Consider the following 24,489-nt stretch of genomic DNA (forward strand, 5'->3'; position numbering starts at 1 on the left):
TTCTTTTTTTTTTTTTTTTTTTTTGTGGTACTGGTGATTGAACCTAGGAGGGCCTTATGCTTGAGAGGCAAGTGCTTTTCCACAGATCTATATCACTATCCCTTTTAAAATCTTTATTGTGAGACAGGGTCTCACTAAGTTGCCCTGGCCAGCCTTAAAACTTGTCAGCCTCCTGCCTTAGGCTTCCAAGTAGTTGGGATTGCAAATGTGCAGCCCCACACCTAGCAGTAGTCCATACCATTTTGACATAATGTTAGTATTACCTACCCAGAGGGGGCTGCTGGCAACCTAGGAGCAATGCCCTCCCCTTTCTTTTTTGGGGGGGTCCAGGAAGCCTAATTGTGTGAAACATGATACAAAAGATGAATTCTTCAAAATTTACAAGTAAATTTTGCTTTAAAAGTGGTTAATTAGGGGTTGGGGATGTGGCTCAAGTGGTAGCGCGCTCACCTAGCATGCATGAGGCACTGAGTTCGATTCTCAGCACCACATTAAAAATAAAATAAAGATATTGTGTCCACCTAAAACTAAAAAATAAATATCTTTTTAAAAAGTGGTTAATTATAGCTGGGTGTGGTGGTGCACACCTATAATGGGAGGCTGAGACAGAAGAATCACAAGTTTGAGGGCCAGCCACAGCAACTTATCAAGACCCTAAGCAATTTAGAGAGACCCTATTTCAAAATTTAAAAAATGAAAAGGGCTCCAGGGGGGCTGGGGATATAGCTCAATTGGTACAGTGCTTGCTTCGCATGCATAAAGCCCTGGGTTCAATCCCCAATACCACACACATACACACACAAAAAGTGTGTGTGTGGGGGTGTGCACCAGGCACAGTGGCACATGCCTGTAATCCCAATGGCTTGGGAGTCTAAAGCAGGAGGATAGGGAGTTCAAAGGCAGCCTCAGCAAAAGCCAAAAAAAAAAAAAAAAACCAACAACAATAAAACCAGTTAATTGGGTATCCTAGGATTCTTTGTTCCTTCTTGGTTTTATTTCTTTGTTTTTGATTTTCATTCATTTATTTTGATACCAGGGTTTGAACCCAAAGATGCTTAACAACTGAGCCACATCACCACCCTTTTGATTTTTTATTTTGAGACGGGGCTTTGCTAAATTGCTGAGGCTAGCTTTGAACTCACAATCCTCCTGCCTCGGCCTCCCAAGCTATTGAGATTATAGGCATGCACCACCATACCCATCCCAATCTTTTTTTCTTTTTTCTTTTCCTTATCGAGGATTGAACTTGACCACTGAGACATGTCCCTAGCGCTATTGTTTTTAGAGAGGGGGTCTCAATGAGCTGCTTAGTGCCTTGCTTTTGCTGAGGCTGGCTTTGAACTTGTGATCCTACCGCCTCAGCCTTCTGAGAGGCTGAGATTACAGTCATGCACCACGACACCTGGCCCTAGTCCCTTTAAAGTTGTAGATGGACACAATACCTTTGTTTTATTTTTTTATTTTTATGTGGTGCTAAGGATCGAACTTAGCAGTGCCTCACATGTACCAGGCACACACTCTACCACTGAGCTACACCCGAGTCCCCCTTTTATTTCTTTTATTTTGAGATGGGATCTTGCTAAGTTGCTGAAGTTGGCTTTCAACTTGTAATCTTCCTGGGTTAACCTCCCTAGTCACTGGGGTTACAGGCATGATCCATTGCACCCGACTCCTTTATTTTAAAAGTGAGTTAGGTTTGATTACCAGATCACAAGTTGGATTTTGGGTGCCTTTGTTAGTCATCTTACTGTAAGTTCTAGTACTTGTTAAGAAAGTGGAAACTTGGGGCTGGGGATGTGGCTCAAGTGGTAGCGCGCTCGCCTGGCATGCGTGGGGCCCGGGTTCGATCCTCAGCACCACATACAAAGATGTTGTGTCTGCCAAATGCTAAAAAATAAATATTATTTAAAAAAAAAAAAAAAAAAAAAGAAAGTGGAAACTTTACAAATATACCTGTATTTTCCAATTATTTGTGTGAATACCTATTTTTTCCACTCGAACATCTATGCTGAATGAAATAACATTTTAGCCATCAGAATGGTTGGTGCTACAGATAAACATGTCGATATATTATTCAGCAAACATACTGTTAATTAAATTGCTTATCTACCTAAACTTGGGCCTGTGCTGCGCATATCTGATGTCCCTGGTATCTTCCCTGAATGAATTGCCTTGTGTTCCATGACCTTGTTTTTTTGTCATTACAGTGTGAGCCACTGCCCCATGTTGTGTTGATGCTGGTCTGCCATGCTAGCCTGTTTACCAGGGCCAGGTGACCTGTCCTTTCAGCTTCTTTCTCACACGCAGATGAACACTGGACTTCAGAAATGTAAGTAATCTGGATCCCCAAGAAAGGATGTGTGATCCTTTGTTTAGTCCCTACATGTGAGTTATCCCAGAGGCATATCTGGGGCACGTTGATTTTGAATTTTGTACCTCCAAGGTATTTGTCAGGAGAGCAGTTGCAAAGGCCCTTACCTGTCAGCAATGTGAGATAACTTTTATATCTTACAGAAATCCTCTTAAATACTACAGTTCTTCAGTTTATGTGATCTTAATTGTTACTAATATGTTTCTGTTGAACAACAAAGATATAAGGTGCTTTATAAGATACGTACCCTTCAAAAACATGTTTCAGTTAACCCCCTGAGGAACTGGATGAAAATTTATAGTCCAGATTACTTACCGTATTTCTGAAGTAAACTATTTACACTGTTGTGTTGTTTTGACCTGTGTTCACTTTACCATGGAAACAGATAGTTCCCTTTGGTTTTGTTGTCTGCCTTCTGAGCCAGTGTGACTTCAGTTCACAGTAAGTAAAGGAACTCTTGTCCTCTGAAGAGTTGTGAGCTAGCTTTCTCAGCCTCTCTGGGCATTTGCCTGCTAGTATAATTCCCATAAGATTGAGCCTTTGAGAACTGTTAGATTCCTGTCTTAATTACTTAAATTGGATTATTGTAGTTCATATTTTCCCAGATTCTTGCCTTCTATCCCTGCACTACATGACATGCAAGAAAAATATTCTATTCTTGGCTAATTATTACATATAATATCAGATATAAAAACAGCTTTGAATTTGGTGTGAACCCTCCCCTCAGAACACAAAAGGGGATATCAATGAGGTAGTGAGGTTTTCCTTTAATAGAACAGAGTGCTTCAGCATCTTAGCTGAATCCTTTACAAGAATTAGCAAGGTGGGTGTGGTAGTGCATGCCTGTAATCCCAGCAATTGGGGAAGCTAAGGCAGGAGGATTGCAGGTTCAAGGCCACCCTGGGCAATTTAGCAAGACCCTGCCTCAAAATAAAAAGGTCTGGGTATATAGCTGAGTGCCATGTCCAGTCCCCAAAACAAAACAAAATTTACCAAACTTTTTTTAAAAATATATTTATTTTTTAATTGTAGTTGCACACAATACCTTTATTTTATTTATTTTTTATGTGGTGCTGAGGATTGAACCCAGGGCCTCCTCGCACATGCTAGGCGAGCACTCTAACGCTGAGCCTTAAACTTTTTTTTTATAAAGGCCAGATTGAAAATAGTTTTTGGTTTGTGGGCCACATAGTCTCTGTATATTCAGTTCTGCCATTGTAGGGCAAAGACAACCATAGACAATATGTAAACAAAGGAATATGTATGTTCCAATAAAAAAATGTTTAAAATTATTTTTTAGTTGCTGATGGACCTTTATTTTATTTTTATTTTTTATAGGTCTTTAAAATTTTATTCTGTTTTTTAATCATATGATTTATTTTTATTTTTTTTAGTCATACATAACAGCAGAATGTATTTTGTCATATAATACATACATGGAATGTACATATATCAATAATAATGTCTATTCTATTCTGCTGCCCTTCCTATCCCCCCTACTCCTCCCCTCCTCTCCCAACCTTTCTCTCTATCCAATCTAATGTGACACACTTTTTTTTTCTTTTTCTCATCACAACTTCATATATGTATTCTGTATAACAATGAGGTTCTCCTTCCATCTTCCGTGCAACTCCCCTTCTCCTTCTTTTTCCCTCTCACCTCTCTTCCCTATTTAGTGGTAGTCTTCTCATGCTCTTCCTCCCTATCCCATTTTGAGTCACTCCCCTTATATCAGAGAAGACATTTGGCATTTGTTTTTAGGGATTGGCTAACTTCACTTAGCATAATCTGCTCTAATGCCATCCATTTGCCTGCAAATGCCATGATCTTGTAATTTTTTAGTGCTGAGTAATATTCTATTGTGTATAAATGCCACATTTTTTTAATCCATTCATCTATTGAAGGGCATATTTTTATTTTTTAAAAAAATATTTTTTAGTTGTAGTTGGACACAATACCTTTATTTTTATTTATTTATTTATATGAGGTGCTGACAGTCGAACCCAGTGCCTCACATACACTGAATTACAACCCAGCCCTCCAATAAAAATTTTTACAAAAAACAGCTGGAGTTGGCATACAGGCTGTAGTTTGCCACCCCTGTTCTACGAGATCATCAGAAGTTAAAAGTGGTCTAGTTTTGGACTGTATAATTCAGAGGTAGAGCATGTGCCTAGCATGGGCAAAGCCCTAGGTTCAATCCCTAGCACCCCACATACACATTGGAAAACAAAAAACTAGCCTTTTGAGAGAGCATAAGACTCAGAACCTGATAGTTTTGAATTTGTCTGACAAATCCAGTTTTGTGAAAGGACAAAGCTGAAGGTGACAGTTTTCTTCTACAACTCCCTGATATATAAGCCAGTTCTCTAATACCAGCTTTGATGAACTCAGCCTTTCTCTCACTTTCCAAAAAAAAAAAAATTTTTTTTGTTTTGCAGTGCTGAGGACTGAACCCAGGGCCTGATTCATCCTAGTAATTGCTCTAACTACTGAGAGGTATACCTAGCCTTTCTTTTATGAATGATAATTTAGTGATGAAATTTTGTTTTCCATCGTCATCCAAATCATCACATTAACTTCATTGTGCCCAGTTCTAAGCTTTTAGGCACAATTGGAGAGGAAATATACTTGGATACATACAATAAGATGACAAAGAGAAAACTCGTTTTTTTCTAGATTGCTTAACACACTACAGCAACTTCACTCAGAGATATATCAAGGGAAGAGCCATTTAAGGGAAAATGCAAATGGTGTTGACTATTTATTTATTTATAATTTTTTTGAGAGACTGGGGATTGAACCTAGGGGTGCTTTACCACTGAACTATATCCCTAGCCCTTTTATTTTTTTATTTTGAGACAGGGTCTTGCTACATTGCCAAGGCTGGCTTTGAACTTGTCTTCCTGCCTCAGCCTCCCAAGTTACTGGCATTACAAGTGTGCACCACTTGATGCTGACTTTAGATCTCCACTTTGTTTTGCTAAAAGCAGCCCCAAATAGCCTCTGATAACCACTGTCTTTAGCTATGAATTTAAGAATTGAGATATTGGCAGGGTTCAAGGGCTCGTGCCTGTAATCCCAGAGGCTCTGGAGGCTGAGACAGAAGGATCACGAGTTCAAAGCCACCCTCAGCAACAGTGAGGCACTAAGCAACTCGGTGAGACTCAGTACAAAGTAGGGCTTGGGATATGGTCAGTGGTTTAGTGCCCCTGAGTTCAATCCCCAGTACCCCCCCACCCCCGCTAAAAAAAAAAAAGAATTAAGATATGGGCATGCATGAAGCTCTGGTTTGATCCCCAACAACATACACACAGACACACACATACTGAGATATTATTGTTTCAGGCTATTATATTTCATATGGAGGATATGTATTTGATCCCCTCTAGCCTTCTTGTTACTATCATTAAACATATCCAACCTTTGCAGAAGAGGTGATTTAATAGTGCTTAATAAGCTTACCTGCTTTCATTTTTCACCCCTCAAAGAAAACATCCTATAATGTGACTTATACCTGCTACCATTAAACAGTTACAGTTAAGGTAATATGGAGCCCAGTAACCAAAGCCCAGGCCCATCAGCTGTAGTAAATAAATTTTTTTTTTTTTTAGATATTTATTTTTTAGTTGAAGTAGGACACAATACCTTTATTTTATTTATTTTTATATGGTGCTGAGGAGCAAACCCAGGGCCTCGCATGTGCTAGGCAAGCACTCTACCACTGAGCCACCACCCCAGCCCCCCATAAAAATAGTTTTGTGGCTTGGGCTGGTTGTATTACTCAATAATAAAATGCTTGAATGCTTATAGCATGCTGGAGGCCCTAAGTTTATTTAGTCCACAGCACAAAAAGCAAAAATATTTTTTAGACTCTGCTATTTATCCTTTTTCTGCCCTACATCCTTAGGAGGGTGTGAGGTTTTTTTGTTTGTTTGTTTTTCCCCTCCCTTTGGGGTACTAGGAATTGAATTCAGGGCTTCACACATTCTAGGCATGTACTCTCCCAGTGAGCCACATTCCTAGCCCTTCAGACAGGTTTTACAAATTGCTAGACACAGATTGGGGGAATAGAATGGTGCACAGGTGTTTATAGCTTAAGGTACTTTATATTTTGATTTATCTTGGGCTCAGGATTTAACTCGGGGGTAGAGCACTTGCCTACTATGCACAGGGAGCCAGTTTTAATCCCCAGCACTGCAAAGGAAGAAACGAAGGGAGGGAAAGGAAAAGGAAAAAATAAAGAATCATCTGAAGGTAGCGAGGTAGTGGAGGTGGACAAAGTGTCAGTAGATGTAGTATGTAGTTTTCTTGGCCCAGCATGTGAAGTCATTTGGCTAAAGGCTTTTCTCCAGGGTTCAGTGCCCTTGTGTTCAAAATGGTAGGACTGATCCTTTCTAACTCTTTTCTTCTCCTTCCCTTTGTCCTTTTCTCCCCTTCCTTTTCTGTGTGTGTGTGAATATAAAACATTTCCCATCATTTTATGTGTGTGTTTGTGCAGGGTACTGAGGACTGAACCCAGGATCACTTTCCCGTTGAGCTATATCCCCAGTCCTTCTAATTTTTATTTTGAGGCTGGTCTCACTAAGTTGCCCAGGTTGGTCTTGAAGTTGTGGTCCTCTGCCTTAGCCTCCTGAGTCACTGGGATTATACGTGGATGCTTTCATGGAACTCTTCTAGAAATGCCATAGTGTCATTTAAGAGTCTTCAGCTATTTTAGAACTCTGTACTTTTTCTCTGACCATCTTCTAAAATGGCCAATAAAATGTGATTTTGAAAGTTTTTCTTCCTTACCCTTGCCAAACCTCTGCTCATTTCCCCAGCTCAGGATCCAGGTATATAATAGTGGCTCATAAAGTATTCACTGTGAAAATGGCTGAAATGGTCAAAAGTCCTTGGTCCTCACTCCATCTTTTAGATAATAACTGATCCCACTTTATGGCAGAGACTTAGAAGTCTTGGGACAAATGCCCAAGTTACCTTTTACCACTTTAGATGCCTATCTACCCCCTAGTGGAGGGCCCTGGAATGGGTTATTTACCCAATGACTGGATCAATTCATTACTGTTAGAAATAATAGCTAACATTTGTTGACTGCTAGACATGTGCCATATGCTATGTTTAATGTCTTCAGTACAGATTCTTGTTCATTTGTTTGGTTTGATTTGGGGGGTGGTTTGGATGGTACTAGGGATTGAATCCACTGTGTCACACATGCTAGGCAAGCACTGAGCTACAGCCCCAATCCTTTTTAAATTAAAAAGAAAATAAATTATTTCTAAAATTTTTTGGTACTGAGGATTGAACCCAGTGGTGTTTTACCACTGAGCACATCTCTAGCCCTTTTTATTTTTTATTTTGAGACAGTATCTTGCTAAGTTGCTTAGGGTCTCACTGAGTTGCTGAGGCTGGTCTTGAACTTGGAATTCTCCTATCTCAGCCTCCCAAGCCTTTGGGTTATAGGCATACACCACTAAACCCAGCTTTTTTTTTTTTTTTTTTCAATTGATACAGTGTCTGCTCCTTGCCTGACCTCCCAGGTTACTGTGATGGAACTACAGGTGTGTGCCGACACATCCAGCTTGTGTGTGTGCGCTCTCGCCCTCCCTCCCTCTCTCTCTCTCCCCCCTTTTTTTTTTTAAAGATGAGGAGACACTATGTTGCTCAAGCTAGTCACAAACTCCTAGGTGCTCAAGTTATCCTCCTGCCTTACCCTCCCAAGTAGCTGGGATTGCAGGCATACATCACTGCACCCAGCCATATGTTCTCATTCATTCCTTAATAATATTATATAAGAGACTCTCCTTCCTTCCTTCTTTTTTTTCATTTTGGTACTAGGGATTACACCTAGCGGTGTTTTACTACTAAGCTACATCCCCAGACTGTTTTTGGAGACTGGGTCTTGCTAAATTGCTTAGGGCCTCAGTAGGTTGCTGATACTGGCCTCAAATTTACAATCCACCTGCCTCAGTCTCCCAAGTCACTGGGATTACAGGTGTTCACCATCATATCCAGCCCTGTTCTGTTTTGAAACAGGGTCTCACTAAGTTGTTTAGTTGCCAAATTGCTGAGACTGGCCTTGAACTTGGAATTCTTTTGCTTCAGCCTCCCGAGTCACTAGGATTACTGGTTCTCTTATTTTTCTTTTAAGGATGAGCCATAAAGGGTTTGTCATTTGTCTGTGTCAATGACTAGGCCAAAACTTAATCAGATCAGTCTCCAAAGCCTGTGTTTAAAACACACTTGCCTGTTTCTCTCCAGTCTTTTGGCCTTTAGAATAGATGAGTAAGCAGAGCAGTCTCTTTAGGGAAGATTAGATTCAAGATTTTTGTTTTAATTTTTTTTTTTTAAGTTATCAATGGATAGCATAATTTTGTTTATTTTTTTGTGGTGCTAAGGATTGAACCCAGTGCCTCACATATGTTAAGCAAGAGCTCAGCCACTGAGCTACAGCCCCAGCCCCAGCCCCGGATTCAAGATTTTTTTTTACTCTAGCTCCTGGACAAGACCATAGTGTTTTCTAACCATGGAATCCTAATTCATAACACTATTTTATATCTCTATTAATGACACCATTGGTTCCAGATATTTAACTAAATTTCTTACAGAACTATGGTATTTGTGTTGATTATAAAAAGGAATATTTTACAGAAGGAAGGTGCCAACATGCTTGTGTGGGATGTGATCAGAAAGTTTTGAGAAAGAAGCTGGTTGTGGTTGAATGTTTCTGTAGTTCCAGATACTTGGAAGGCTGAGTTAGGAGTATCGTGGAGTTCAAAGCCAGCCTGGGCAACATAGTAAGACCCCATCTCAAAGAAAGAAAGAAGGAAAGAAAGGTTAAGCACCCTTAGGTTAAACCCCAGTACCGCAACCCCCCCCAAAAAAAAAAAAACCTAATTTGATATGAACATTTTTCTCATAATAATGGAATATCTATTGTATACCCAGCATTCTTCTATGTTTTTTTTTTTTTTTTAATTTGGTGAAAATTTCAAAACAATTTCATGACCTAAGAATTCTACTCCTCACTCAATCCCTGGTTCCAAGAAAAAGGGATAGAGGTGCTAGGGACATGGCATAGTGGTTAAGCACCCCTGGGTTCAATCTCTGGTACAAAATAAAACAAAAAAGAAGAAGGAAAAAAGAGTGGCTCAGGAGGCTGAAGCAGGAGGATTCCAAGTCTAAGGCCAACCTGGGCAACTTACTGAGGCACTGACTCAAAAATGAAAGGACTGGGGTTGCAGCTCAGTTGGTAGAGCACCCCTGGGTTCAGTCATTCCACCCTACTGAGGGTGAGGGGAAGGATTCTGTATGTACCTTGTGCGCACCTTTCCCACCCTTATTTTTCTTTATTTCTGATTGCTTCATTTGACTGTCCTTGTTACTACTGCCAGCATCAGTGAAGGTAGGAGAGAGAGAACTAATCAGTATCATTAAGTATCCTTTCCATATTCCTGAATGAGGCCAACCTGACCTCTTTCCTCTTACAGAGAAAACCAACCTGAGAGTTGGAAGAAAGGAACTCTTATTCAAGAAGCTACTTATTGTACCTCTGCCCACTAACTGGATTTCAAGGAGAAAAGCCCACCTTCGTGGAAGTGGTGTTGAGGACCCGAAGGCAGACCTGTATTTCATGTCTGAACTAATACCCTGCAGCTTCTGCCTTTCATTCCTCAGCTGAGCCCCACTTGTTCAGTCATGTAGTACTTATACTAATTGTGTCTGTTTCGGGTAAGGCACAATGCTAGGATTATCTCATGATTCTGACCAGTCAGACTCTTATGTACAGTGGCTAATCGGGGCAACTTGTGCTAGAATTCTGCTGCCCTGAGTTTAGCTCTTAGTGATCCCAGGCTTCTTCTTCTTCTTCTTCTTCTTCTTCTTTTTTTTTTTTTAATTATATTCTTGTCCAGGAGACTGTAAGAAGGGACAGAAAATAGCCACTCTGAATGGTGACTGAAGCCCATTTAGGGTCAGTGGCTTAAAAGAAATGATAGAACTGAAACCCTGATTTTAGGGCTTTATACTCTGATCCGATAGTGCTGCCTTGTGGATAGGAGATTTCTGGGCCTCCCTACCTTCCCCTTCTTCCTGCCCTCAGTTGTCACCGTTAGTTGTTGTTTTGTACTGCAGACTGAACCCAGAGGTGCTAAACCACTGAGTTCCCAAACCGTTTTTATTTTTTACTTATAAATAGTGTCTCACTAAGTTGCTGATGCTGGCCTGGAACTTGTGATCAGCCTGTTAATCAGCCTGCCTTAGCCTCCTGAGCTGCTGGTATTACAGGCATGTGCCACCACGCCTCACCTCACATTTGTCTTTGACACCATCCAGGTAAGGCCTTTCCTGAGCTGTAGGTTGTGGGGTAGAAGATATAGGGGTCAATCTATTGACTGCTATCTATCTTTGTGGTCCCAGAGTCACCAGTACCAGTGNTTTTTTTTTTTTTTTTTTTTTTTTTTGGAGGAGTGGTACCAGAGATTGAACTCGGGGGCACTTAATCACCAAGCCACATCCCCAGCCCTTTTTCATATTTTATTAGAGACAGGGTCTCACTGAGTTGCTTATGGCCTCGCTAAGTTGCTGAGGCTGGATTTAAACTTGCAGTCCTCCTGCCTCAGCCTCCCAAGTCACTAGGATTATAAGCATGCGCCACCACACCTGGCATATTTATCTTTTAATGACCATTCCCAAAGAAGATATTCACAACATTTATTTCATTTACGCATGATCATCTATCCTGTCCTCAGCAAGTAAAGTAAGTCCTTAAAGCAGGTCCTTAAATATATAGGAGACATCTATTAAGTATTTGAAGGAACAGACCTTTTTCCTCTCTGTATGCTCTCTTTTCACTTACGACTGTCTTTTTTTTTTTTTTTGAGCATGAGACCAAATTTCCCTGTCCCTCCTAAACTTGAGCTTTCTTTTCCTGCTTCAGAGAGCAGCAGTTTCTAAGCAGTTGTTGCCAGCTAACCAGCAATGTCACCAAACATAGGCAGCTGTGCCCTTTTCCATTTAAGACATTCACTAGTTTGCTCTTCTTCCAGTTGGTGCCCAGTGACTTGAATGGGGTCTACTTTGGGCCAAGGCCAGCTGAGGCCACAAGCTGGGCATTCAGCAGATGAGTCCTTGATCTGTCCTGTCTGTCTTCTGCAAGGGAGGAAACAGGGAGGGAGTCGACTATCTGAGCCCAGGCCCACAGCCAAGCACTTTCCTTCTCCTTTGGGCAGTCAGTGTGTGTACTTTCTCATTCAGCAAGCACTTATTAAGCACCTTTTGTGTATACTCAGGAGAGCCCCTCCTTTGAGAGAGGGAGCACTGAGCAGAGATCCCTTGCAGGAGCCAGGCATCCTTAAAGAGCTATTGTTCGGGGAACCTTTTCCTTTTTGGAAGCCCTACATCCGCTGGAGCCTCCTGATGGGAGGCCCTGGGAGATGGGAACAAAGAGACTGTTAACATTAATGAGGCACATTGAGTGGGTATTTCCGCAGTCTCCAAGGGAAGGCAGGTTTTCCTCTTTCTTTTTGGAAAGTGACAGTTGCTGTGGACCAAAAAGGAACTATTTTTGGCTCCCAGGACTTAAAGATGCTCTGAATCCTTTCTTCTCAGTTCCCTCCCTGCTGCCCTGTCATTTATTATCACCCTCCACACAGGGAAATAAATAAAGCCTTTTGATCTTCATCCAGTAAGGCACAGAATAAACTTAAACAAGAGTGAACTTGTGACATGGATGAGGAAGAGACATTGACAGCTTCTTCCTCTGCTTCTGAAAAAGAAGCATCCTGTCAGCTGTGCCATGTCTACCCATGGCACCCAGCTGCCAAGGAAGGCACAAGGGAAAGTTTGATGCCTCACTGGCCATTGCAGGCTGAACAGTAGCCACTCTGGGTACCCTTTTTACCAGAGTGTTATAGGAAGGGACTTGAGTGTTCCTGACATACTACTCTGCTTAGAACCTTCAACCCCCATATCAGCTTGGGCTGGTAGGAACTTAAAAGTTCCATGTAGGGGAAGAACTCGCGCTATGTGAGAATTGGTTAGATTCTGGCTCTCTACCATGAGAGTCTTAGAAAGCTGCTTTGCAGTTTTTCATTTATAAAATGGGGACATGATAGTACTTACCTTCTCCAATAGTCATGAAGATCATTGAGATAACCTATCGCTTAACACAAGGCCTGCCTGGCCCACTGTACTATACTAAATGTCAGCAGTGCCTATGATTGTGATGAGGGCTGAGGCTAAATCTGCAGTGAAAGCTGCAGATGACAACCTAATCCCCACCCCTTTCCTAGGATCTCAACAGGGGAGTCTAGAAGGGCTAGTTGGCTTGGCACTGATGAGCTCCCTCCCTCTTTGCTCTCCTTCCCCTCTCTTTCTCTCTAGGGGACACTACACAGAAAATGAGAACTGCTCACTATCCCACCCCAGCCGAATTGGATGCGTATGCTAAGAAGGTCGCAAACAACCCACTGACTATAAAAATCTTCCCCAACAGTGTGAAGGTTCCCCAGCGGAAACACGTTCGTCGTACTGTGAACGGCCTCGACACATCAGCCCAGCGCTACAGCCCCTACCCGACTCAGGCTGCCACCAAGGCAGGCCTGCTTGCCATTGTCAAAGTGCCAGCCAAAAGCATACTCAAGGACTTTGACGGCACCCGAGCCCGGTTACTCCCTGAGGCCATCATGAACCCCCCAGTGGCACCCTATGCTACTGTGGCACCAAGCACTTTAGCCCATCCCCAGGCCCAGGCTCTGGCCCGCCAGCAGGCCCTGCAGCATGCACAGACCCTGGCCCATGCCCCTCCCCAGACGCTGCAGCACCCTCAGGGTATCCCGCCACCACAGGCGCTGTCTCACCCTCAGAGCCTCCAGCAGCCTCAGGGCCTGGGCCACACTCAGCCCATGGCCCAAACCCAGGGCTTGGTCCACCCTCAGGCCCTGGCTCACCAGGGTCTCCAGCACCCCCCCAATCCCTTGCTGCATGGAGGCCGGAAGATGCCAGACTCAGATGCCCCCCCGAATGTGACCGTGTCTACCTCAACTATCCCCCTTTCAATGGCGGCCACCCTGCAGCACAGCCAGCCCCCGGACCTGAGCAGCATCGTGCACCAGATCAACCAGTTTTGCCAGACGAGGGCAGGCATCAGCACTACCTCAGTGTGTGAGGGCCAGATCGCCAACCCCAGCCCCATTAGTCGCAGTCTGCTCATCAATGCAAGCACTCGGGTATCAACCCACAGCGTCCCCACACCAATGCCTTCATGTGTGGTCAATCCCATGGAGCACACCCATGCGGCTCCAGCCGCATTGCCTGCCACAGGTCCTGTCAACTTGCCCACAGGCATCTCTCGAGCCCCCACTGGCTACTCTAGCGACCTCAAGCCAGTTGCCTGGAACCAGCACCAGCTGGCCCACCTACAACAGATGTGCAGCGAGGCTGGTGGGACACCAGCCCCTGGCCTGACAGGCAAGCATGCAGCAGGACGTGAGTTGGCAGGGCCTGGCTTTGTGGGTAAGGCCCCTGCCTACCCGCAGGAACTCTGCCTGACACAGTCGTTCCATCTGAAGCCACCCCTGGAGAAGCCGACCCCATCCCCACCAGTCAACGGCCTGGCAGCCCCATTGGCCTACCCCAATGGTCACTACTTCCAACCCTTATGGAACAACATTCTGCCCACTCCCAATAGCGACAGCTCGGGGTCTCAGGACCTTGCCATGCCGTTCCACGGTGGGCAGCCCACAGGTGCACCCCTCGACTGTGCGGCAGCTCCTGGGGCCCACTACCGAGCAGGGACTGGGGGCGGTCCAGTGGCAAGCCAGAACAGCTTGATGCAAACGGTGGATTACCTGAGTGGGGATTTCCAACAGGCCTGCTTCCGAGAACAGAGCCTGGCCATGCTGAGCAAGGCCCACCGAGCCCCTGGCAGCCGAGCCCCTGATCCCACAGATAGTCGAAGTCTTCATATTCAGCACCCGGGGTATAGATAGGGAGCCATGGTGCCCTCCTTAAGCAACACTTCATACATCACCCTTCTAGGTTTAGTCTTACTTTAAGTAACTGGATAGTTTCAAAGTTTCACTGCTCCAATGTGATCATTCTAAGACGTTTAAGGGAGGGAACTTGACGGGATCCAATTAGGGGAAGAAGGGGTTCTCTTGTCCTCCCTTTCAGCAACTTTTGTTTTCATTTTAACAATGTATCCCTTAAGCCAGGATTTTATCATCTCCACTGCCTGCCTATTAGTCTGTCTTCACCTTGGCCATTTCCTGCCAACCTCCTTCCATCTTTTCCTGAACCTCTACCTGTTTCTCTTAAGACTGAAGTGTGACTAAGGGAAGGGGCCTTAGGCCCTAAGCTAGGCCTCTCCCTTTAGAACTAATAAGCCAGACTTTGCAAGTGCTCTGGAAGTTCAATCCTTATTCACCCAAAGATCTCAAATCAAAACTGACCTATTCTTCATCTCCTCCCCACTCCTTACTCGAGGCTTTGGTTTGCTTTTATATTGCTTTCTATAGCCACTGCACTTGTGTTTGCCTTTGCCACACTGGATTCAAGGCCATCTTGCAGGTATTTGGCCATAGTCTTTGCTACATGGAGAAAAATGTCTTTGTATTGGCATCTTGTTTCCTGACTTTGCTTCCAGACCTGGAGAAATTCAGTGGCCATCTAGCATACCCCTTCTCACTGTTGCCTCTCTCCTAACTTAACTGTGTCCTTATCCCCCTACCCTCTCCCCTCTGCCCTCCAGAAAAGCAGAACAAAAACTATCTTACTCAAGGAATTAGGTAGGTAAGGGATGATCACATTGGAGTTTGAAATTAAAAACACCAAAAACAAAAAAGAAAAAAAGAAAGAAAAAAAATGCATTTGGTTCTCTCTACACTGGCTAAGAATATTGTTCTACACTGTAAGTTTTAAATGTCATGTTTCTGTATGAATGTAGTGTGGGTTTGAGTAGCATTGTGTATGAGTGGCCCCACAGGTACATTCACCCTCCTAATCACCTCCTTTGCAGCCCCTCAGTTTAATGAAGAAAGGAGAGAAAAGAAAAAACAAACACAAAGCCTTAAGCTCTTTGAATTCTTCCTCAACCAAATGAGCATGATTTTAACTAGTGGAGATGGGCTTATATTGGAAACAGCCCCTCCTACCACAGTCCATTCTCAGAGCATCCCCCACCTACTCCATGCTCAACACATCTCATTCCCAAGTGACAATTAGTTGGCTAGAAATTTAACACTTTTATGTAACTTTAAACTTAGATTTTGTTTTGTTGTAAATTATGCACCCATCTTCTGTTAAAGATGCACAATGGGCTTTTTTTTTTTTTTTTTTAACCAAATAAGCCCTTACCTTTTCTCCTGTCTCTGGGGAATGTAAGCTGATATTTAAAATTTTGGGTTCTGTTTACTATCCACTGTTCCTTAGCCAGAAATTCTCTAATGATCTGAAGCAATGTGACTGAAGACCAGTTTTTAAATTATGTGTTGGCAAGTTGCCTTATATTTAAAAAGAAAAAAAAAAAAAGGAAAAAACTGCCTGATTGTGTTATGCCAAATGATAGCAACATGAAGTCCTAATTTATTGTTCCCAGTTGTTTTCCTACTGTCTGTGTACACTGGTACCCCCCTTGTCCCTGAGCCCTCAGGAGCCCCTGCAGCTTCTGGTGGATGCCTTCTCCCCAGGTGTTGGCCACTGTCTCACCCAGGGCCCCCTTCTAGTCCTGCTTTTCTGAGTCAAGTTTAATGAGCACTACTGTTTACCCTTATCTCTTGCTTGATTTCCAAATCAGATATTCTTGCTGTAACCCCCTTCCCCATCCCTCTCCCCAAAAGGTGAGCTGCCATTTTAGGAAACCGGACCAGACACCAATTTGGGGGCTTTAAGTCAAACAACCTCAAACCCATTTCTTCCTGTGTAGGGGTGCAAGTCTCTGAAGCTCTCACTCCCACCCCTAGTCTGCATGGAAAATGTACTGTGATCCCCCACCCCAAACGAACTACCCTTGCCTTTGGTGTGAGATGTTTCCTAGTTCAACCTGAGTCCCCTGTTCCTCTGCCAGCCAACCCCCAACCAGCAATAAGGGTCCAAGCCAGGGCCTCCTACCCACACTCCCTGCCTCCTATCCACACATCCCATGCCACCCCTAGGGAATACCTGGATTCCCCACTCTATATCCACATACTGTAGCATTCATTCTCCATCTCTCACCTCACCTGTGGTGGTTTATGGGTGTGATGGGGTTTTTAAGATTATTATAAACCAGTAAAAAGAAAAAACTCACCTTTTGACCTTGTTCTATTCGTTTACTTTGGTGAATGTTTGAGGTGATGTTTTCTTATGTCATTTTCTAACTTGTCTCCCTACTTGTGCTGGTGGTAGTAGGGTCCTGTAATATTAATTCCACTCAAACCGTCCCCATATTAGTCCAGGCCACATGCTGTGGCGACTCCCCCAGGGGGTTGAGAGAGATGGCAGCCCTCCATCCAAGCCGGGGCCTGTCAAATTTGTTGGGTAAGTATGGTTTGCTGCCTCTCGCTAGCAGCCCAAAGGATTCTGCCACATTCACTACAAGGATCATGAGTTGTTAAGAATGGAGATCTGGTTTGCCCATAAGAGAACCAAAAAATTTTAGGCCTCTCTCCTCCCTGCTTCAGCTTTGCAATTTCTGAGGGCCTCTGACAGAGGTGGAGGTAATAGGTGCTGTAGTCTGCAACATGAAAGCTCCTTTGGTGAATTAAATTTCCTCAGTTGACTACTAAAGAACTTTACCTCATTTATGTGCAAGAGGGTAAACACCACTGTGGATTACAGGCAGTGGTGCAAATGCTAGCCTTAACAATTAATGTAGCTTAGTGATAAGAGTGCTTACCTAGGTCCTGAGTTCAGTCTCCAGTACAAAAAAGATGCATTGCCCCCTTTACTCCTCATGTTACCGTAAGAAATCCTCAGAGGAGTCTTGGCAGTCCACCAAGTCATGTGGAGCTAAGCAGTGGCAGGTGAGACAACTTGGGAGTTAGGCACACACTGATGCAGAACCTGGCCCTAGTTCCACAAAGTAAAAATAACTGGCACTGGAGAGCGAGCCAGCCCTACCAGGCTGATTGTAGGTGTCAACTGCATGATTTGTGTACAGTTCTAGAGGCAGTTCATATCAATGTGCCCCTCCTGGAATCATGCAATAGCAGCGTCCTGGCAGCAGAGGACACCCAGCTTTGATTCAGGCTTTCTAGTTTCTCTGAGATGCCGGAAGGGCAGTTTCACCTGTTGCCTGGTAGAGGCATTTCCAGGTATCACTGAACTACGCTGATTTGTCTCCTCAGGTAGGGCTCCAACTTCTGGTAGTGAAATGTACCTTCTTTGAAAAGATGGTTAGGGGAGAGCTCCCAGGCTCTGGCTTAGTCCTTCCCTGTCAGCTGATAAATGGCTTTTTCACATTATCCTTTGACAAAAATAATTCCTTAACTTTCCCTTAATAGGTAACAGTTTCCACAATTTGGGCTTCTTCCCAAGGCTAAACAATACCACTAAGGCAGGTTTTGATTAGTTCATTTAATCATTTCAACAAAATCTAGAATTGAGCAGAATTCATTCCCATGTAGCTAAGAAACTTGCCAAACGCAAGCCCAAGTGTATTGCCAGAATTGGAGCTATATTTCCAGATATTTCTGGAGTTTTAAAAAATTCTTGGGGCAGGAGTTGTAGCTCAGTAGAGCATATGGGTAGCATGCACAAAAGTACCCAGCACCAGGGGAAAAAAGAAATTCAGCCCTGTCCTAGACCAGCTGAAAGAGTACTGATAATTCACTAATGTTCCTAACTGGTAAAGTATGGGTGACTGCAGGTGGCCACTGAGGCCTATATGAAGGATGGACAAAAAGGTTCAAGTGCCTTGTAGACCTTTGTTTTCTTTATGTTGCCGAGGATCAAACCCAGGGTCTCCCACAAGCGCTCTACCACTGAGCCACAAACCTAGCTTGCCTTGTACATCTTGAAGACACCTCTATTCAGTCCCCAGGTATAGGCTGGCTTCAGTTAGGTCAACATTTGTTAAGCACTTAGAATAAATGTCAGGAACATGTATTGTCTCATTAACTTCAATAAGGCCCATTTAAGACAGGTCCTTTTACTATGATGTAAAAGTTAATTTAACTTGACTGCTATATGGAAAGAAATATTTTGCATCAAGTTCTTGGCAGTGTCTGTAACCAGAAAGTACTAAATGAATGACAGTTGTCATCAGGAGCCAGGCTTGATGATACAACTCAGGAGGCAGAGGATCACAGTTCAAGGCCAGCCTCAGCAACTGAGACCCCTCTGAATAAAAAAGGGTTGGGCATGTAGCTTATTAAGAGTGCCCCTGGGTTCAATCCCCAGTACCAGAGGCCTGGGGCTGGGGCTTGCTTATGATGTAGCATTTGATTTTTGGTGAGTAAAGAACTGGGGATTCCAGCCTTATCCTGCACCTTTCCCATTTAACCACCAGGAGGCAGCAACAGGTCTTTTCCAAAGCCTGCTGTGGTTCCCCCTGGTGTCCACCAGAGGGCGACCCAGCAGGGCAGCTGATCTTGGGGTCATAGTGGCAGCACTTCTCTCAATGGTCCTTTGCATAGTTAGCCCCAACCTCCCAGGGACTTAACTAACTCGGAGGAGACAGGCTGGAACCAAGTTAATAAATACAATTCAGGATTTATTAAAAATCAAGGCTCCCCTGTTGTGCCTTCCTGGTGCTAAGGAAATAAATAACCAGAAGGGACACAGCTGGGGAAAGAAAAATCAATCTCAAGACAGATTTTTTTTTTTTAACTACCCCTCCCTTTCCCAATCCCTCCCCCTATGGCTCTTGGGACATAGCACCTGAGCAGGTACCTCAGTCCAGGTAGAATGTGGCTGGCACCAAGGCATACCTGCCCTGCCCAGGAGGGGAGACAGGCCCTGGGATCACTTGTTTCCAGCCCTTGATAACCCAGAGACCTGCTCCCCGCAGGGGCCAGGGCTGAAGCACCAATTGGAGGCACCTGAGAGTGGTAGGGGGAGAACAGGGTAACAACCCAGGCAGCATAAGCAGCTGAAAGGAGGTCCGGCCCCCTCTCCAGGTTCAACCAGTGCCTGATAAGTCATGTCCCATCCATGCCCCCCTTCTCCCCTTGAGCCTGCCAGCTCTGCACTCAGCTGAGGATCTTCCGGGGCAGTTCAACAGAGGCACGGATGAAGACTGCATCATCTCGCACATAGTTTCGCTTTCGGATATCCTGGTGGGAGATGAACTTGGGGTATCCAAAGCCCAGAGAACTCTCATCCAAGGAGCCTCGCCAAGTGCCTGGCTTTTGGAAATTTTTCCAGTTTGGGTCAGGGTGGAAAGTCTCAGTGACATGTTGTGGCTTAGCAAGCCCTGGGTCGCTCTGATCCAGCAGGGAGAAAGTGACACGACGGGCAAAGGGCCACTCAAGGAGATTGTCAAAGGCGCCTGGTAGCACACGAATGTACAGAGAGAGATGTGTGCCCTCACCACTGCCATTGCCATTGAGGAATGCAGACACCTGTAGCTTGTAACCATACTTATGTGTATAGAAGGCTGGGCTGAAGCACTCGAGGTTGGGCTTGGCCTTGGCCTCTTGTAGCCGCCGCCCATAGCTGCCAATCTTCCAGATGAGCACGCCATCACTGCCTACTGATAGTTCCTCCAGCTCTCGACGCAGCTCCTGCAGCTCCTGCCGCTGCCGGCTCACCAGGGCACACATCATAGCCAGATGTGGCTTCACACTCTCCTCCACGTGCCGCGCCATTGCCAGCTTAGGGCACTGTTGGCAAAGCCCCAGGCAATGAGGGAAGGGAGGACTGTTACCAAAAGGGGAAGGCGCAGGGGTAGCAGGCGCCCAACTCTGCATGAGGAAGACAGGGTGCTAGGAAGAACCTGCAGCGAACAGCAGGGGGAAGGACCTCAAAGAACTAAACTGCCAGGAAACCTAGCCTTCATCTAGGACTTCATGGGCTAAAGAGGGGTTGACAGGAAGAAGGGGCATCTCACCCTGTGCTTGCAACCGGAGTCTTTGAACGGGCATAGCACCAAGGCAGTGCTACAGCTGTCCTTCAGATGATTTGGCAGATCCTCCCGAGCCACAGTGCCCACACCACACTGGTTAGGGCAGGGCACAGGCAGCCTTGGGCACTGGTACTGGTGACTCTGGGACCACAAAGATAGATAGCAGTCAATAGATTGACCCCTATATCTTCTACCCCACAACCTACAGCTCAGGAAAGGCCTTACCTGGATGGTGTCAAAGACAAATTCCTTTGTGCAATAGGTACAAGGCTGGGTACGCTTGGGGCACTCAGAAGTGGCATGCTGGGCCAGTAGTCGCCGCATCATGCGGGCACCACACTTGTTCTCACAGTACACACTCTCTTGGGGGCACATACCCTCATGGCTCTGTAGTGATGATGGAGGGGTTGAGTTAAGGGATGCCTGGGCCATCTGCTGCCCCACCCTCCCTTCACCCTCAGCCAGGACCCACTCACCTCATAGGCTTCCCCACTGAAGTCACAGCCACAGAATTCGCACTTGAGGCGCCGCTTTGGGCAGTCGTGTTGCAAGTGTGCAGGCAGATCACGGCGACTCAGCTTGGCAGGACAGCGATTGGGGCAGGGAACTACATTGAAGCTGCAGGTATTCAGGTGTCCCTGGTGGGAAGAACTGCAGTCAGCATCTGCCGAGGATGGGGTAGTTCCACCCCCACCAATAGAACCTCACCTGTAAATGACGAAGTGGCCCACTCCAGCGGCAACCCTCCTCACTGTGGATGCAGCGGATGGGCAGGCCTAGCACCTGGACCTCCAGCTCTGGGTCTGGGTAGATCTGGAAGCAAGAATGGGGAGAAATGGCCAGGGTCAGAATCTGTTATAAACCCCAAGTCTCATCCCACTCCCCACCCCCAGTTTCTTGGCTCCACTTAGAGCCAGTAACAGCCTCTCTTGGGCTATTTGCTGCTCTGTGCCCAAAGATAAAAGGCATGGCAGGTGGTGTCTGCTTTGTTGTTGGATCCCAGGGTCCCTAACATGCCTTTGGCACCCTTTGGAGAAACAGCCAATCAGCCTGCTCAGTCCCAGGCTGTAGCACCCCCCACCTTCTGCTTCCTTCCCCCTGATACAGGGGTCTTGGCCCTCAGCCACAGGTCTAACTTGCCACCGGAAAGGGAAGGAACACTTCTTAAGCGCACAGAGCAGCTCTGTGCACCCCCATAGGCTGGGCATTGTGCCTGCCCTCCAGGGCAAACACAGGCCTCCGTTTGCAAACTGGCCTGGTGGGAGAGAACAGGCTACCTTTGTGGGGGCACGCGATCCCAAGATTCTGGGTTGACACTGGCCCTGAGCCCACTGGCTGCCAGTAAGTTCCAGCCTCCACCAAGGGCAACAGCCTGAATCTGGGCTTCAGACTAGCTTTGCAGGCTCACCTTGGCATAGTCCAGGGGAAGTTGGTCCTCAGGGCATTTGAAGACTCCTTCACTAAAAAGGAGAGAGGGCAGTGTCAAGGCTCTTTATTATGGGAAGGGAGATCCTTGAGCCCCACCCCCTAAACCAGAGGAGCCTCCATCCCTTACCAGACCCTCCCTTACCAGACCGGTTCCCAACCAGCCACAGCTGAGACAATGAGGCAAGCAGAGGTCTGAGGGGACCCACTTCTCCAGGGCCTCAGAAGACCCTAGCCCTAATCCTGGGAAAAGGGGTTCAGAGTCCAGTGAAGGCAGAGAGAGTTGCCTCAGACAGCACTTGGCCAACAGGTGGCAGCTGGCACCTCCTCCCTGGATGGCAGCTGGACTGGGAAAAAACAAACTGCCCAGCTACCTCCTCCCCCCTGGGTCATTTTCATTGGCTGGGCTGAAGCTGATGGGGAGGGTGAACAGGGATGGGCTGAGATTAAGTGCCAGGGCTACCCAGCCCCCATGAAGGTACCAGGCCAAGAACCAAGGCAAAGGTCAGCTTGGGGCCACTTATGCCATCCTTCCCCTCCTCTTTGAGGGTGTGTCTCCTAAAAGAAAAGGGAGGAAAGACAAAATCCCTGGCACTGTGTTTACATTCCCACCCAGTCCTCACCACCTGCTTGAGGAGAGTTGAAATGTTCTCATTTACAGGTGAAAGAACGGAGGCTCACAGATGAAGTAGCACCTGGATATGTCTATATCTGTTTCAGCAGCCCAGACAGGCTCTACTGTACCATAAGGCACAGAGGAGGCCAAAATGTCCAGGCAAACACAGCCAAGACTTGGGTCATATCTGTCTAGGCTTCTGACCCACCCTCCTTTCAGTTGTCCCCTTCTCCACCAATCCCTACCTGGCTATTAGTATTCAAGGACTCTGGTGGCACACTTCCTCCTGCAGCATGCCCTTGCTGACCCCAGCCAGGACCAGTCACACATGTCTGGCAGGACTGAAGGCCCCTAGGCATGGCATTCCTGGCAGGTCTGAGTCAGGTGGGTGGGAGGCAGGCAGGCATCAAGGCGGAAGCAGAGGCCTCACAACAGTCCTGTCTTAAAGGCACTTTCCAGCCCGGGCAACCCATGCCCCAGGTGCCCAGAGTAGTTTCTAGCACCCATCTCCTCCCTGCCTTCACTATCACTGGCCATTCCACCAATGCCAAGAACAATGTGCCCAGCCTTACTGGCAAACCTGAGTAATGGCCCTGGCAGGAATGGGGAAAGAAAGAGGGGTGGACAAAGGGGGAGGGGTCCACTTGGCTGATTCAGGAATGTGCTGACTTAGTGGTTTTGGAAACGGCTGGGGGTGGGGTGGGCTCCCCTCGGATGGGACACAGGGCAGACGATGTAACACAAGTTCCTAAGCTTCAGGAAGAAGCTTACCCTATAGCTTGGGGCCCAGCCCGGACAAAGGTTTGGCTAGGGCTATGGACAACCTAGCTTGTACAGTAGGAGTGTCGACCAGGGGCAGAGCCTGCCCAACCACCTTTTCCCTCCAGAAGCGCGGGCAGCAGAGCTCCTAGCGCTGAGGGAAGGGGGGGAGCAGGGACAGAGCCTACTCCAGGCTGTGCAGTGGAGGCCCAGGCCCAGGGGAGAAGACAGGATGGGGGGAGGGGGCTGTGGGAGAGGAAGAGGGGATTTCCGGGAGGGGGAGGGGCAGAAGCAACGGAGTGGGGCCAGAGGAGTAGATGGGGAGGGAGGGAAACGGGTCTGACAGTCCCCACCCCCCTCTCCTCCCCCAGGCTTGAATCACAGTTAAGGGTGGCTCAGCTGGAGGGGGCTGGCTCAGCTGGCCTCATCTGGAAACCAAAGGGCTGGGGAAGGGCTGCCGAGACAATGGGCCCCGTGTGTGTCTGTAGGGGAGTTAAGTGTGTACACCACAGGGAGGAAGGAGGGGGGAAGGGGAGGAGGGGGCAGGACAGCAGCTTGTGCACGAGCGTATGTGAGGGCAGGGGCTGAGCGGCTTGCGGGGAACAAAAAACAAAGGGCCTGTGGAGATTTCCGCCAGCTAGGGGCTGCGGAGAGCCGAGGGTGGGATAACTGCAGCCGGAGCCCCAGACATGCTCTCCCGGTCTGGGCCCCTCCGTACAGCAAACAGCCTCCTGAACCGTGGCTGATCCCCGAGCTCCGACAGCAAGACCTAGCCAGGAGTCCCCACGCTCTCTCACTTCCTCTCCCCACACCCTAGCCTGATCAGTTTCCAGAGTGGGCAGGTTGGATTCCAGACTGCGCAGGGCGCCCAGAAACTTGATGGATGCCCAAGAAACAAGGAGTGATCTGGGTCCTGAGTGGGCAGGGGCGTTCAGGGGTCGACCACCGCCTTAACAGTGTATTGCCCACCCACTGTACTCAAGACCGCCCCTCTCCAAGAGAAAAGAGACACCCAAAGGGCACCCGCTTCAGGGAAGGGTTGTAGTATCACAATGCTCCCTCTATTGTGTGACCACAAGGAGCCCATGCCCGAATCACAATCAAGCCCTCGACTGTGTGACCCCGGGCAAGTCGCGGCCTTTCTTTGAATCTCTGGTTTCATCATCTGTGAAATGGGAGAACAATAGCGACCGGTATCTGAGCGCCCGAAGGATCACAGAAATTAGAGCGACGGACTCTCCAAAGGCTTAAAGTGCAGTGGGGGAGAGAGGG

At 46.5% G+C, this 24,489-nt stretch overlaps 2 protein-coding genes across 4 annotated transcripts in view; one reads left to right on the forward strand and one right to left on the reverse strand.

Annotated features, from left to right (window-relative positions):
• Nucleotides 1-16,657, forward strand: part of Fam222b (family with sequence similarity 222 member B) — a 57,547-nt gene extending 40,890 nt beyond the window's left edge. Inside the window, exons 1-3 of one of the 3 annotated variants that reach the window (XM_048793964.1) lie at nt 2,204-2,329; nt 4,813-4,870; nt 12,755-16,657. In XM_048793964.1, the coding sequence (XP_048649921.1) occupies nt 12,772-14,361 (1,590 nt within the window). In that variant the 5' untranslated portion in view covers nt 2,204-2,329; nt 4,813-4,870; nt 12,755-12,771 and the 3' untranslated portion in view covers nt 14,362-16,657. Of the gene's footprint in view, nt 1-2,203; nt 2,330-4,812; nt 4,871-12,754 lie in introns of those variants that run through there. The other 2 variants (XM_048793956.1, XM_015501098.2) reach the window with 2 other exon arrangements.
• Nucleotides 16,658-19,043: 2,386 nt separating this feature from the next.
• Nucleotides 19,044-23,307, reverse strand: Traf4 (TNF receptor associated factor 4). The gene is made up of 7 exons (XM_048793977.1): nt 21,988-23,307; nt 21,826-21,877; nt 21,126-21,230; nt 20,894-21,055; nt 20,643-20,804; nt 20,403-20,558; nt 19,044-20,175 (listed from the first exon to the last, which is right to left on the reverse strand). The coding sequence occupies exons 5-7, from the start codon at nt 20,790-20,792 to the stop codon at nt 19,543-19,545; spliced, it is 939 nt and encodes a 312-aa protein (XP_048649934.1). The 5' UTR covers nt 20,793-20,804; nt 20,894-21,055; nt 21,126-21,230; nt 21,826-21,877; nt 21,988-23,307; the 3' UTR covers nt 19,044-19,542.
• Between the last annotated feature and the right edge of the window lie 1,182 nt (nt 23,308-24,489).

Source organism: Marmota marmota, unplaced genomic scaffold, assembly GCF_001458135.2.
Source record: "Marmota marmota marmota unplaced genomic scaffold, marMar, whole genome shotgun sequence".
NCBI classification, from domain to species: Eukaryota; Metazoa; Chordata; class Mammalia; order Rodentia; family Sciuridae; genus Marmota; species Marmota marmota.

What these genes read in the sequence shown, in the direction of transcription:
- Traf4 (XM_048793977.1), bottom strand. Translation starts at nt 20,792, where the DNA reads ATGTGCCCCCAAGAGAGTGTGTACTGTGAGAACAAGTGTGGTGCCCGC. An exon ending in TTGTCTTTGACACCATCCAG is followed by an intron (nt 20,559 to 20,642) that starts GTAAGGCCTTTC and finishes TTGTGGTCCCAG; the next exon opens with AGTCACCAGTACCAGTGCCC. An exon ending in ACTCCGGTTGCAAGCACAGG is followed by an intron (nt 20,176 to 20,402) that starts GTGAGATGCCCC and finishes CTTTGCCAACAG; the next exon opens with TGCCCTAAGCTGGCAATGGC.